The sequence below is a fragment of the Conger conger genome, chromosome 4 (assembly GCF_963514075.1).
Source record: "Conger conger chromosome 4, fConCon1.1, whole genome shotgun sequence".
Classification (NCBI taxonomy): domain Eukaryota; kingdom Metazoa; phylum Chordata; class Actinopteri; order Anguilliformes; family Congridae; genus Conger; species Conger conger.
In genome coordinates this window covers 56,911,316-56,925,772 of record NC_083763.1, presented here as the reverse complement: position 1 = coordinate 56,925,772, position 14,457 = coordinate 56,911,316, and the positions used below count along the sequence as shown (strand labels likewise).

Below are 14,457 nucleotides of genomic sequence, written 5' to 3'. Positions count from 1 at the left end.
TGCTCAAGGGTACAGTATTAGTGCCACATATGGGAAGCACACCTGCAAAGCCCAGGGGAACTGTGTGAACAGAGTTCATAACTCTGCCTGGCAGGGACCATTTACTTCAAAGATATAAAAATAGGTGGATACATGTACTATGCTTGGCATACGCTTACAATATCCAACTAAACTAACTACTTTCCTTAATTTAGGCTCTTTGTTTGAAAATATTTGATGACTTTTCTCCAGAGAACCTAAAAGCTCCAACAATAAATAGAGATCATTAAGGTAACAACACACTATAGTTTAGATGTTGATATAAACTACTGTTATATCCAATGATCAGACAAAGGTACCTTTTAAGTTCTTAAAAACACAAACACAAGCAAAATAAAGGGGGGTGTATAACTTATTTTCTTTACTCTCTCATAACAGATAAGGTAGGCTGTATTTTAAAGCAGCAATAGCCAAAGTAAGCAACTTTTTCAATGTTTGCAAAAACATATTGTGAAATGAGAACACCTGTTTACCCACAGAGAAGAATACAGACCCCCACCTGCTCTGTTTCCACACACGCCCACGTATTAATGTTTCGACCTATGACTCCTTCTTGGCAAACAAGATTCTAGCTGGTTTCAGGTAATGCGATTCATCTCCTAGGTAATGTTAGCCTACTAGTCAAGGTTATACTTCACCTTGATATCATCTCTAAACCCAACTGCCAAATTAACATTGTTATAATATCTACCAAGCTACTTGGGTGGTCAAATTAATTGAAGGTACAATTGGCAGGCAAGCATAAAATTCAGGTAAACTAGTGGCTAGAAATTATGACCTACCTGTCCAGTAGAAAAATGTGAGCTCCGCATCTGTCTTCAACCCCATACTCTCACAAAGCTCTCAACACCTTCGGAATTCTGCTCCGCTTACTTAAGAGCAAGTTCTATCCAATTCTCTTTTCTTCCTTTTGGCAAATGGCTGGCAATCGAGGCTTTTCTGCCATCGGTGAAACATTTGCATCTAGCTATGTGTATGAATACATGAACACATACAGTAATGTCAATCTCGTGGAACCCCTGGTTTTAGTATACAGAATGTTAAGGTATTGGTGCTGGATTTCTCAAGGCAGTTCTTTCTATGATTGCTGCCACTTATGATATTATTAAGACATTGTTACCCAAAATCTTACAAAAAAAAAGAAAAAGGAAAAAAAAAACGTAGTTACTGCTGCTTTAAATAGTTCAGCCTGTTTCTGTTCCAAGTTGCACTTAACTATTTTGGCAAATATTTGTTGTTCAATGCCAAGATAATTTATGTTTTAATATTAATATTTAATATAATATAAATAACAATTAAAAAATAACTTATAGGTGACAAACTTGAATGCTGAACTTCCACAGTTCTCGGCATCAGACCGCTGGAGGGTCATTTTGTTTTTCACAGTTTTAAGCTTACACTGTTAATGGGGTCACCTCCAGTACGAGGCCTTTAGTACTATGAAGCACCTTGTGAAAGTCACTTGGTACGGACATCGAGTCCAATTTCATACTTCACAATCATCAGGGAATAGAAACTCTTTGGTAGCCAAATATTTAGATGTGAAACCCCTAGTCCATAATGCCTTAAAATACATTCATTGTGACAGAATAACTCTCAGGGGTGACTGATCAGCAGATCACCTGCTGGTTTGGTGCCCGAATATGGACTGGCTCCACTCAACTGAAAGTAAATGAGTGCATAATGAAGGGGATTACCCCTTGATTGTTGTCCTTTCAAAACGAGAAAAAGGGTCTTTGTCAATCTGCAATAAAGCCACTTGGCACTTGTGACAGCAATCCTGACAAAATGTTCAGTCCAAGTACAAATGTAAAATCCAAGTACATATAGTTCTTGCCCGCTTAAGCCTTCTTTAGAAATATCACAATTCTTTTACAATTACAACAGAAATAAATTACGAATGACCTTGAATGAATGGCTTCTTTTCGGTCACAAGGACAAAAGGCTTTGTGGTAGATAAAATTGGCCCTTATGCAAAAAAACAACAAAAAAAGGCTGGTCAGAGTAATGTCTTGCCAAAGCTCACTGTTTTGGCTGGGCATTGGCATCAGTGATTTGCTTGTTGAGAGCATCAAGGGCCGTTTGTGTTTCTTTCTGTCCATCCAGGGAGCAGTTGGAGACTGCATTCGCCACCTGGAAAAACTTTCTTAATAGGATTTCCCTCAGAAGCAAATAAACCCAAGGGTCTAAGATCTGGTTCAAGGATGCCAGGCGGATGGCAATGAGAAAAAAGTTGCAGTCCATCTGGACCTCTCGGCTGGGCGGGAACGCGGCTGGCTTGCAGTGATGTGAGGAAGTCTGCGTTGATATCATCTTCAGCATCATTATCTACAAAAAGGAAATCATTTCATAATTAAATACCGCAAACATTAACCCTAAAAATAGCATACATGTATTTATCAGAAGTTGAATATTTTTATGGACTAACAAGGGGAAATTAATTATTCATGTAAAAGGCTCATGTAAATTATACTTATTATGAATAATGAATCTTAATAAGCAGCACTTGATAAATATCGATGAACCACCAACTGTAATGGAATTCTGTTGAGCACCCCAAAATATACAGGCAGGTATATTAAGTTATTGAGTACTCAAAGCATTATTTGAAAACATATTTTTACAAACCAGAGAAAAAAAACTCAGCCTTTCCATGAAAGGTGTAGACTTTGTAGACAGAAACTTTTAACCTGAAGAAGTTGTAAGTGCATTATGTGCATGTGTTCGTCATTTTTTTTAGTGTCACATTACTAATGGTGAACAAAATGTGCGATTCAGCAAGCATGACGACATTCATTCATTCATTCATTCATTCATTCATTCATTCATTCATTATCCTAACCAGCTTATCCTGAACAGGGTCGCAGGGGGGCTGGAGCCTATCCCAGCATACATTGGGCGAAAGGCAGGAATACACCCTGGACAGGTCGGCAGTCCATCACAGGGCACACACACCATTCACTCACACACTCATACCCACGGGCAATTTAGACTCTCCAATCAGCCTGACCTGCATGTACTTGGACTGTGGGAGGAAACCGGAGTACCCATTGAAACCCATGCAGACACGGGGAGAACATGCAAACTCCACACAGAGAGGCCCCAGCCGACGGGGATTCGAAGCCAGGACCTCCTTGCTGTGAGGCGGCAGTGCTACCCACTGCACCATCCATGCCGCCGAATGACGACATATTAAATTAAATGTATGCTCTAGCAAGTCACTCATGCTTCTCTATGAAAATAATTAACATGTAAGTGCCTCTAAGTGTTAGACCAATTTTGCACTTACATCATCACTCAAACGCCAACAGTGCCTGCCCAACCACCACTCCACCCCCCTCAGGGAATGGGGAGGAAAAAGGCAAGCCGGACATTTCAGAGAGAAAGCACATTAATCCTTGGTGGGCAGCTTTTAGAGCTCAGTACAGATTTGTATACTCATTACTCATGACTACTACTACTACTACTACTACTACTACTACTATTAATAATTAAAGGGGAATTTAATGGAGTAACATAATGGTTGACTTGCCAGTTGTCTTAAGACAAAAATAAAACAAATGTGCGAGTTATAGGCAAGGGATGAGTGGAGTGGTTATCCACATGTGACGTACTACTAGAATATTCTCAACCGGTTGAAAAAAGGAAGATACATTTAAAATGCTTACTTAAAACTAAAGAACGGACATATTTAATGCTTTGATTGTGTCTATTCAATGCCCTCTTGGGCAAATTGCATATGCCAACCTAGAAAGTGTGACCAACCACCATGAGTGTCATGGGATCTGGAAAAATGCTTTGTTTTAATATTGTTTTTCATCTGATAATTGTCCTGTAGAAAACTATATTTTGTCTATACTAACTGCATATGGAAACATTAATATGTAATCAATGTCTCGGAAGAAGCGGATAACAGCAACAAAAAATTGCATGGCACACATGGAGTATACAACGTTACATTAAAAGTTATTGTGGCTGATGCATTTATAATAGGTGGGGGCATGTTGGAATGCTGTGTTCAAGAGGTGCTTGTTGTACTGCTGCATGGCTCACAGTCTCTGCCTGCTAGTCACATGTGCCAAAGCTATACTGCCTTATAACCCATGAGACAGTGATTTAAATTATGTATATTTCAAGTCTGTGGCATTAACACATCATCAGTTAATCAAAAAAAAATGTGGTTACTTTCATGGTGCTAAAACACAGATTTGTTAATAACATGCAATCAAGTTCTCAAATCGTCCTGCCACTCACATATAAGAAGCGGGTTGTTATAATACATAAGTGAAAACAAACCCATTATTTTTGCGCAAATGCAACAATCCCCATGTTTCAACATGCCCCGTGTTGGTTTGTGCCCCGGTCTCCCCTACGTTTCTGAAAACATTTGAGGCGAGATATTTTGATTCACTTTTGATCTGCAGTGACTGGTTTAAAAGTATGATCCGATTGTGGTATGCCAGGCGAGCTATGCTAACATGCACTGCAAGGCTATTTTTTTTTTTACATGACTTGTACAAGAGGTCGGGACCACTCATAAATATTGTCCTCCCTAAGGCAAAATTCTACAAAGAAAATTAGTGAATGCACCAAGTTTTCAGTGATTTAAGCCATTTAAGAACATATCAGTTTGCATGAATGGTTCTTGCATGAGGCCCATTTTCTCCATTACAGCACTGGTGATTTGGTGGTATCATTTGACCAGAAGGAAGACCGCCCCCTACTGGTCCGCCAACACCACTTCCAACAGCAAAATAGTTCTCACGGGAGGTCTCCCATCCAAGTAGCTACTAACCAAGACCACACTTAAATTAATCCATTCGTGACTGCTCCTACTCACTATCAAATAAATTAACTAATATTAAAGCATCACCACACGGACATACAATTTACAATTGGACAGAATAACATAGCCTGGACAAGATGGATTTCATTCGAACTTCGGAAGGTTTAAATGAGCAAAAACGAAGAGCGGTGTATTATTTTGGTGTCGGTCATTGTCTACCTCCATGTTAAATTATACAACCAACTGAAACTATACACAAACGAAACAGCATGCAGGGCACACCTCATTATGCGTGTGAAGATTCGTTGCATTATTACATACCAGTAAAGGGGACCAGCAGGTGAACAGCACGCACATGATTCCCATCAGCTGAATGACAGTTTCCGTGGTTAGCCTCTCCCATTGCTTGGACGACTGCGACGACCCTGGCTTAGCTCGACAACGGATGACTAGCGCCCTGATAGTCACAACATTGCAGGAGAAAGTCACAAGTAGTGAAAATATCCCCAGAGCAGCAAATGTCGTAGAAAATAAGATATTTCCTGGTATGTTCCGGTCCCCAGTGCTAATAAAACACCAGGTGCCTGGCCACTGTAACGTGTACTGCCCGACACCTGCGACTGGCAACAGAGAAAACAGCAGCACAAGACACCAGATTACAGCCAAAGCCAGCTTTGTAAAACTTGTTTTCATGTGGTTAGCGTACCAGTGTGGATTTGTTATAGCCAAAGACCTTTCAATTGCCATTGCACTGGCTAAGAAAAGTGAACACAAACCAAACATTGTCATGCACACCCCGAAAAAGGCGCACAGCTTTCCCGTGGAGTCGATGCGCTCCCACTCTAAGTCTGCCCTATAGACTGATATCACAATTGGACTAGTAAGAAGTTGTCCGAAAAGATCCGTAAACGCCAGTGAGCCAATGCAGAGCAGGAACGATTTCTTTCTTTTATTTTCCTTTTTTTTATAGGAAATATACACCAGCATTAACGCCAGTGAATTTCCAACCATTCCCGTTACCATCATTGTAATTGGGAAGGCAACAGAGACCGATACGCAGTTTCCACTTTTGGCGTCGTCTTCTGGCGCAGACTTTGAAATATTAGATTCCCACATCGTTTGAGAAGTTCTGTTCCAAATTTCGGGGGAATCGCAGTTACCAAAGTTCATCTTGCATATGCGCGCATAGTGACATTCGTATTCAAGCCATCTCCTTCCACGTTAACTTGCAGCTCAAAAGCAGTGACCATTTGAGAAGGAGCCTTTAAACCATAGAGAGGCGGGGCAAACTCCTCACCCTCGAAAATCACAAACACGCATATAAGTTATGCGCACGGACAGCGACCAATCGTAGAGCCAGTAACCTGACAAGCAACATTAATTTAGTTGTCGGACAAAATACACCAGCTTTGCCTCTAAAACGGCAGAACCATTCAAAACAACTTGTCTGTAGGAAATACATCTATTGTAAACGAGCGCAATAAGGATCCGGATTTCAGACACCATTATGGCATTTTGCCATTAGGTAAACGGCTTTATTTCAAATATTAACCATACAAGGAACGTTGTTGCCTTTATAATAGCCACATCTCGTGACCGGTCCTGCAGTAGGCCAATTTCTGAATTAGAATTGCCCATCTTCATTCATATTACTTTGCAGCCCACGTGTAGGAATGAATCTTCAAATAAATGCTTACGGCCTGAACTACTTCGTACAGAAGTGCCCACCGCATCCAGGCTACGGTGTTCAGTGACCGCAGCCCGTTTTCGTTTCCAAAAGCACAAGTGCCACCTCCCGTTTAAACATGGCTACAACAATTGGATACACATCCAGTATAGGCAACATACGGCCATCTCACATAATTGGATTCACATTACTCCATGGTTTCTCAAACATGGAACAGCCTACAGGTAAAACAATTTCCCATCAAACCAGATCTTTCAGCTATCTGCAAAAACAACCCGAAGGGACACCATTATGATATGCAATCATCTTAAAGTCATGTTCCACCGAAAACGCATATTTGGTCTTCCAGATCATTTCAGATGGACATAATTCAATTAGCATGAGGTATGGACTTGGAAAGATAAATTCTGACAAAATATTGAAATGAGCCTATTTGTATACTTTCTGTAGCAGACTAATCTGAACGAAGTAAGATGTCGTAATAATTATTGCAGATCCTAAGTAAGACATTTTGAAGATTGTTACGATTCCTTTTTTTAAATTATACTAATTTCACTATACACACGGCGTAATCATTCAAAATGTGGTATCCTGAAAGTTGAGGGATGATTTGCAGCAGTAAACACAAAAAGGTATATGTGACTGAAAATAACGTACTTTGGATCAATCCATTTTTTTCTCCGTCATAGTAAACGTTTCTTGCCCAATCAGTCTTGTTTTGCTTTAATCTGGCATGCATCATTCACTGTAGTTATTGTATACACCGAAGAAACTATACTTCCGAGCTACAGTTGTATTTACTCGACAGTTTCGAGTAAAACGTAACAAACCACGTGGCGGTACTTTTCATAAATCCGATTCTGATTTTTTTTCACGAAGCATAAACCGCATAAACTATAATTCCATAAAGCAACCCTTTCAACACCAACAGGAGCCAACACTGGACATCTTGCCCTCTAGTGGTGAACTACGGAAACTTCTGATGTACGCTCTGCGCGAATGAGGTGCACCACAATCTCCATTGGTACACCAATAGAACACCTATACACAAATGGACTGCATTAAAGCCAATTAAACTTTGGTTTTATTCATTCTTCCGTACAACAAAAGAAAAAAGCACATTAAAGATTAGGTTGTTGACAATTTTATTTACATGTTGGTTTATGACACAAATTAAATCAACGAAGACCACGTTAATCACATTCTATCACTGCTGTCATTACAAAAAAAAAAAAAAGGATTAGATATGTTATGAAACTACCTTACTCTGCCTATAGCAATTCTGCAATTGTACATTAAAAACTGGGACGGGAATGGAGCAACAAAATTTTAGTTCTCGGATATGACACAGGTTGGCTCCAATACAGGCCACAAAGTGTAAATATTCCCGCTAAGCAGAGCACCTCTGTTCCAAAACTAATATTGAGAAATATGCAGAGGCTGAAAACAACTGATTTTTGAGCATGTATGCACTCAAATGCAGTTTAACGGTCACGGCTACTAAGTGAGTTTTTGTGTATGTGAAAAGGCAATACCAACGTTAAAAATGAAACAAAACCAAAACAATAACAATACTTACCTTAAAAATTCAAACACGAGTACTGAGTAACTCATCAGACCCCCAGGACGATGTTCACACAGTACAGCGATTTTACAGAACAGCACTGGTAAATGAAATCCAATTCACCCAATTTTACAACTGGTTGTCCCAGACTTAGCATTACTTAATGTTTGTAAGACCACGAACAGAAATATTCTTATGTATAGACGAAATATCTTAGTTCATTCTCTGCATTTCATGTCAGAAGCAGATTCTGCTCCAAGATGCCGGAACATCAGTAGACTTTGGTTATTTCTGCCTTAAAATACATTTCACATTTGAGACTTTTTTTTTTGCCCCAGGAACCAGATTTTCTCTTTCTTTTTTTTCTTCTTTTTTTTTTTAAATACGCCCGTTTAAAATTTCCTATGCATTTTATTTCTAAAATGAACAAGAACTATAATATGCAACAGATGTTCAAGAGATCCATGATTTGTGGAGAAGGCGGAATTTCTTTTTTTCCTAAATGGTAACCAGGACAAACGGGAGAACAAGCAGCTTTTTCTAAGAATGAGGATCAACATGCCAAGGTTGTCAGCGTAAATAATGTCTAGCATGTATTGCCATCCTTGGGCATTTTAAACAGCATCAACAACTTATCGGTATTTCTTAAACACAACATGCATTTTAACCAAGACCTACTTGGTATTCCTTTTAAAATGTTTTTTTTTTTTTTTCTCATTTTATTTTTAATTTGTTGAAGGGCTGAGTATTTGAACCTATTTCTTTTTGGAACTTGATGATTGGGAGCCAGAGTGAGAGGATCCTGAGGAAGCTTCACGCCGCCTGAAAGAGGGAAAAACACAAAGCAGAGAAACCTGTGAGCGGAGAACAGACGCATGCTACAACCTCCACCCTCACGTATCCTTACTTTGGTATCTTTCATTTCTTTCCTCGCCCCCCCCCCCCCCCCCCCAAAAAAAAAAAAACCAAAACAAGCATGCTTCTTTAGTTCCGACAACACCATTACACTTCACGAACATTTGTTAGATAGCCAGTACACCACTGCTGGCCTGGGAGAAGACAATGCATCAAATACAAACGGCAGGTCGTTATTCCACGGAAACCCAAACCTTTCGGACGATCGAGATCGAGACCGCCTTTTTTTCCTCTCTCCAGATGAGGATCTGGAACGACTCCGTTTCTGGCCTCTTTCTGGGGAGGAAGATGGGGAGCTGGACCGAGACCTTTTCCGCGGAGAAGACGAGCCCTTTCCAGACCTTGAGCTGGATCTTTTGGCAGGTGGAGGAGGGGATAAACCATATGTATTCAGAATTAGCCAAACGCAAAACAGACACTCGACCCACTGCTCGTCTTACTAGTCAACAGTGAGTGTTTGAAAAACGAAACAAAAACAAAGGGGATTTGCGCTCAAGAGCAGGTCTACTGATGTATTGTTCAAACAGCCTCTGAGTAAGAGGACTTAACCGACTCCTACTCAGGACTAGATGACAAACGGTCACCTAGGAAAGGGAAGATTTAATAACCACGTACAATATGAAACACTTTTAATTTGATTGTTTTTTTGTTTTTTTGAAAGCGGGAACACCAAATGACTACTGAAGATATTTTTGTTGTCTCCAATCATAAGTGCAGATGTTCCTATCTCGCAAGGACTTAAAAAAAGAGGAGGGCTTGCCCACAGCCGCTGCCATGTCACATACACTCTCTCTGGAGGAGTGCATGTCACATCATTCACCTGGAGTTGGACCTGCGAGAACGGGCTCGGTCCTGAGAGCTTGAGGGAGTCCTGGACCTGGAACTGGATGAACTCCTGGATCGGGACCTGAAAGAAAGAGAAGGACATTTTTCCAATATTTTTGGAATAAATAAATAGGGAAAAAGTAAAGTGTAAAGGAACAAAATAGTACACAAAACAAGTGCAATTTAAATTTAAAAAAGAGAAACACATTCCATCAATTAAGGGGACATTTCCAGTATTAATAGTTTTGCACTAGAGAAATACTACGACTGAAACAGAGGACCACACTCAATGGCTAGACGGCAAACATTGAATTCCACAACCTTACCAGGTAGGACTGCAAAATTAGCCAACATATTTGAACAACCCTTCAAAACCACATTGACAAATATTATTAATCTCCAGGCTACAATTGTTTTTAATTCCATACTTAGTGTTCATGCATATTGGAAGCCTAAACTAAAACTATCATAAGGGAGTAGCTAATCTTCTGCAAAACATCGTTTGGAGCATACCTATCAACTCAAACATCTAAAGTACACAAATACTCAAATAGGAAGTAAACATTGAGGAAGTCTGGATTACAGTAATCAACCAAAATGCATAAATTACTTTCTGGCAACACTTTCATTGATGTTCTAAAATAACTTCTTTCACACCAGTAGACTGAAGGGGAACCATATTACAACATGAAACGGTATTAACACAGAGCCAAAATGAACTATCCAAGTTGGTGACCAAATAACCAGGTGTGGACGCATCCAGTATATTAGCAGATACAGTAGCATGCTGTCCATGGTTTAATCTATTAATTCACTGTTGAAATCCTAAAATAGCAGACCTACTCTTGTACACCTTAGCAGGATTGTTAACTTACAAACATGAAAAACTCAACAAGACCTGTGCAAGGAAGTGGGGGGTGGGGGTGGGGGGAGGAGATAATACAGGCATTCTAATTACAGAAAGACATTCACGTGAGGGAAAAAATATATATATTCATGAGAATAAATTTGAAGAAAAATTGAACTGATACTGACATTTTTCCTGGAGTTACCCTTGACCTGTACCCGTTTACCTGGACCTGGACCGTGAGCTGGAGCCAGAGGAGCGGGAGGATGAGCGTGATGAGCCAGAGGGGCTGCCCTTTTTCACCGGGGACTTGCCCTCCTCTTCACTCGCATCAAGATCGTACTTTGACAAGTCTGCTTCCTCATCGTCATCCTCCTCATCGTCATCCTGGACAAACGCATAAAAGCATGTCACCATGTTAAGTAAAAGTTAAGTAAATTGCATCAAATAGCCAACATATAAATAATATAAATCATATAAAACGTGCATATTCAATCAAGACCTATTTCCTTACATCTAATTTGTATTTTGAAAGATCACCATCCTCATCATCTTCGTCATCATCCTCGTCTTCATCGTTCGTGGGTTCCACCACTTTCTTCTCATCATCTTTCGAGGCAGATTTGCTTCCAGAGCTTTTTCCACGATATTTTTTCTTTTTACGGCCGAACTATAGCAAGTTAGAAACATACATTAGCCAACACCAATTATAAGGCACCATGCAACATTGCCTTTCACATTTACATTTTTTTTTTAAAAATAATCTGGTAATTTCAGACCATAAGCAAAACATTTACTTCATAGAAAACCATGAGTACATTGCATTTGATCTTAACTACCAATTGATCCTTAGAACCAAGCCCGCGTTATGCTACCAACACCAATGACTATTCACCTCATCATATTCTCCATCAGATTCTTCACGTTCAATGTACTCCACATTCTCCCGTTCATTAAACCCTCCTCCATATCCTACAGGATCACACCAAAAAAGGAAGATGTAACACGGAAAGAAACCATTAGCATGATCACGATTAAACCACAACTGCATTGGTATACGAGGTAGTTTCTTTCTACAATTTTTAAACATACCTGTTCTTTCTTCAAGTTTGGCATACTTAGGAGTGTTGCACATGTTACACTCTGACCGTCTAGCCCAATTCACATTCCCACACCTAACAGAGGGTGAAAACAGTTGAACTTCAAACAAAATTCTACAAGTCCTTGTATAAAATGCATCAAGAACCAACACAAATGCAAAGAAAAGGCAATTCAATGTGACTCATTATGTGAAGAAACTTGTTTTTCATTGGCAAAATGGCTGATAATTGTTAATCAAATTGAGTTTAAACAGAATCTTGTCAATATTTTTCGTTTTTTACAGGTCACACAACTGGAAGGTTTGCTGATCAGAAAACAAGTCTGGTCATGCTCAAAGTAGAAGTTCTAAAATCCTTTCAGTTTAGCAAAATAACTTCAACTGTGTTGCGTAGAGCATGAAAATGATAAGATATGGCATGCAATAAGGTGCATGGCATGAAGAACAAGTAATGACTAGTACTGGGATCAGTTCCATTTCAGCCACGTAGCGAAATATCAGCGCGGTGGAGGCAAAATCGTGCAAAATCCTATGTGCATTTAAATCTAATAACGTTAATGTACTCAAGCTTATCTCCTCAAACTTGACCAACAGATAAGACATGGGTGTTTTTAATGCATGGAAACTGAACATTCAGGTTTTACAATGCTTAGTAATTTGCATATTCTTATGGGTGGAAACTGAACTCACGTTTTACATTGCCAGTCGTGCGCACTGAAGAGTCCTCGACTTTTGTCTGCAAGGGTTTTCCCGATCTCCGTTCCTCCTGCTTTCATCATCTTTGCTTCAGTTGTTTTTTCTGAGGAGAAGCAGTCATTAAATCAAGCAAACATTCAAAAGAGTCAAATTATGCTACGACTAGCTCACTGAACAAGCAAGGTAGGCCAGCTAACGTAGGCTAGCTAGATACGAGCCAACTTAAACATGCAGTCCACACAAGACGTACCTCTACCGCATCTGTTGCAGTTCGTCCGTCTCGCGAAGTTGACATTTCCACATCTATCAACGAGAAAACAATTTAAAAAAAAGTATCGGATTAACACTGAGCTAGTATAGACTGCTAACCTTGCACTAAATTACCTAACGTTGTATTGGCGGGCTGTTTGCTCACCATCTAAATGCTAAATTCGCTAGCTAGACTAACTATTTAGCCAGCGCAATACGAATGGCAGGGACACATTCGTAAAAAAATAGCAAACTAACCTCTGAAATGAATCATCTAAACTTGCCATACTGTGCAAGTTAACTTGGTAGCTAGTAGGCTATCAGTAGTGTAGCCCGGCTAGCAAACAAATTACATGACTATAGCTAACTACATACACAGCGCCAAGAACACGCTCAATAACTGACAAGCCATGTGCGACCAAAACGGAATATAAAAGACCACAGGGAAATGTGAAGCACATACATATCAGTGCAATTTCTTCTTGCTTTGCGCAAATTGGCTAACAAGACAGTTACGATATCGGTCTTGCAAGAGTGGGCCTCGTCCTGAGTCACGGAGCTAGCATTGCTAGCTAATTTGAGAGCTAACCTCAGTGAAAGCTTTATACTTTTGAGTTACACAACACATCTTTATATAGCAACAGAAACCTTGAGTTTCAGGATTTCCACATAACCGATAATATGGATAAATGTTCACGATTTTTGCCTACTTTTTATCAGGACAAATCCAGTCTCCGTCGCTCACGCGAAAACTCTTCCCCGACATCTTTGCCTCCATTTAGCTGTCTACGTAAAGCCGGATTAAAGGAACTCGCTGAAGGAAGACACATTCAAAGTTAGAGACAACCACTTATGGTTCTTTGAGAAAGCAGTTAACATTTACTTCACTCTGTAGAACTACATGGGACTGCTTAACAAATCAATTAAACGAATAATGATTTTAAAAAATATATATTTTTTAAAACGTAGCCATCCAAATTTAATAGAGATTGAAGAACGGGTTTTCAAGAGTTTTTTTTATTCAGGCACTTATGAAGATGGACGCACAGGGGTCTTTGCTTGCACGACGAATATCAAGATCACAGAAGTAAAATCAAGATTCTGCATGTGAAGGCAATGCTGCGTTTAGTTCGCTAGCTATTATTTCTGGTGCGGGTCATTCATTCATTAACAATACAATGTTTGTTCATCTTTTGAGAATCAAAATGGCTCAATTTGTTGAGTGGAATTTTGAGGCCTGGAGTAAGAAAATACACTTAAAGTAACTCCAAAACAGCTTGTTTGTCCACATTTGCACAGTATCATTTATTTACGATAGGATATACTTTATTGAACCCCGTAGAGTAATTTGTCCTCTGCATTTGACCTATCCAGTTTCTTTCGGAGCAGTGGGCAGCGACAGTGCACTACCCCGGGACCAACTCCAGTTCTGAGGACAGCGCCTTGGTCAAGGGGAATCTGTGACCAATGAAACTATCTATGTACTGGATATTTGTTTACAGGTGTAAAATTTAAGTCATAAATTAAAGGAGCAGCAATTTTAGCTGTGGCTGCTTATTGAGCAAAGCAGGTACAGCTAGCCAGCATATGCCAGAGCCAGCTCGTGTGCTCTTCTTCCAAATTTGTAGGAGGGGATGGTCACTGGAGCGAATGGTAGTTGCTTGACAGTAGCTGTGTAATAGGCAGCTACCACTGACATCTCAATCAGTTTGCTCATTCATAGTACCAATTATTGCTATTGCTATTAAAC

At 39.8% G+C, this 14,457-nt stretch overlaps 2 protein-coding genes across 4 annotated transcripts; both read right to left on the bottom strand.

Moving 5' to 3' along the window:
- Window positions 1-389: 389 nt before the first annotated feature.
- Window positions 390-5,941, bottom strand: ptger3 (prostaglandin E receptor 3 (subtype EP3)). Its single transcript, XM_061239001.1, has 2 exons — window positions 5,147-5,941; window positions 390-2,367 (listed from the first exon to the last, which is right to left on the bottom strand). The coding sequence occupies exons 1-2, from the start codon at window positions 5,939-5,941 to the stop codon at window positions 2,062-2,064; spliced, it is 1,101 nt and encodes a 366-aa protein (XP_061094985.1). The 3' UTR covers window positions 390-2,061.
- A 1,699-nt stretch (window positions 5,942-7,640) lies between these two features.
- Window positions 7,641-13,626, bottom strand: zranb2 (zinc finger, RAN-binding domain containing 2). Of its 3 annotated transcripts, XM_061240444.1 has the most exons (10): window positions 13,418-13,621; window positions 12,709-12,761; window positions 12,453-12,561; window positions 11,756-11,838; window positions 11,559-11,635; window positions 11,178-11,333; window positions 10,890-11,050; window positions 9,812-9,898; window positions 9,186-9,344; window positions 7,641-8,898 (listed from the first exon to the last, which is right to left on the bottom strand). In XM_061240444.1, exons 1-10 carry the CDS (start codon window positions 13,483-13,485, stop codon window positions 8,832-8,834), a joined length of 1,020 nt encoding a protein of 339 aa, XP_061096428.1. In that variant the 5' UTR covers window positions 13,486-13,621; the 3' UTR covers window positions 7,641-8,831. The 3 variants fall into 3 exon arrangements, with proteins under 3 accessions (XP_061096428.1, XP_061096427.1, XP_061096429.1); XM_061240443.1 differs by lacking the exon at window positions 7,641-8,898 and having other exon boundaries at window positions 9,032-9,344; window positions 13,418-13,626; XM_061240445.1 differs by lacking the exons at window positions 7,641-8,898; window positions 13,418-13,621 and adding an exon at window positions 12,966-13,119 and having other exon boundaries at window positions 9,032-9,344.
- Window positions 13,627-14,457: the final 831 nt, after the last annotated feature.

Coding starts and splice junctions, on each gene's coding strand:
- ptger3 (XM_061239001.1), bottom strand. CDS start 5,941: ATGTGGGAATCTAATATTTCAAAGTCTGCGCCAGAAGACGACGCCAAA. Junction 2,368..5,146: donor CCTGCTGGTCCCCTTTACTG/GTATGTAATAAT, acceptor TCCTTTTTGTAG/ATAATGATGCTGAAGATGAT.
- zranb2 (XM_061240443.1), bottom strand. CDS start 13,485: ATGGAGGCAAAGATGTCGGGGAAGAGTTTTCGCGTGAGCGACGGAGAC. Junction 11,839..12,452: donor CACGACTGGCAATGTAAAAC/GTGAGTTCAGTT, acceptor ACCCTCTGTTAG/GTGTGGGAATGTGAATTGGG. Junction 9,899..10,889: donor AGCTCACGGTCCAGGTCCAG/GTAAACGGGTAC, acceptor TCTTTCTTTCAG/GTCCCGATCCAGGAGTTCAT.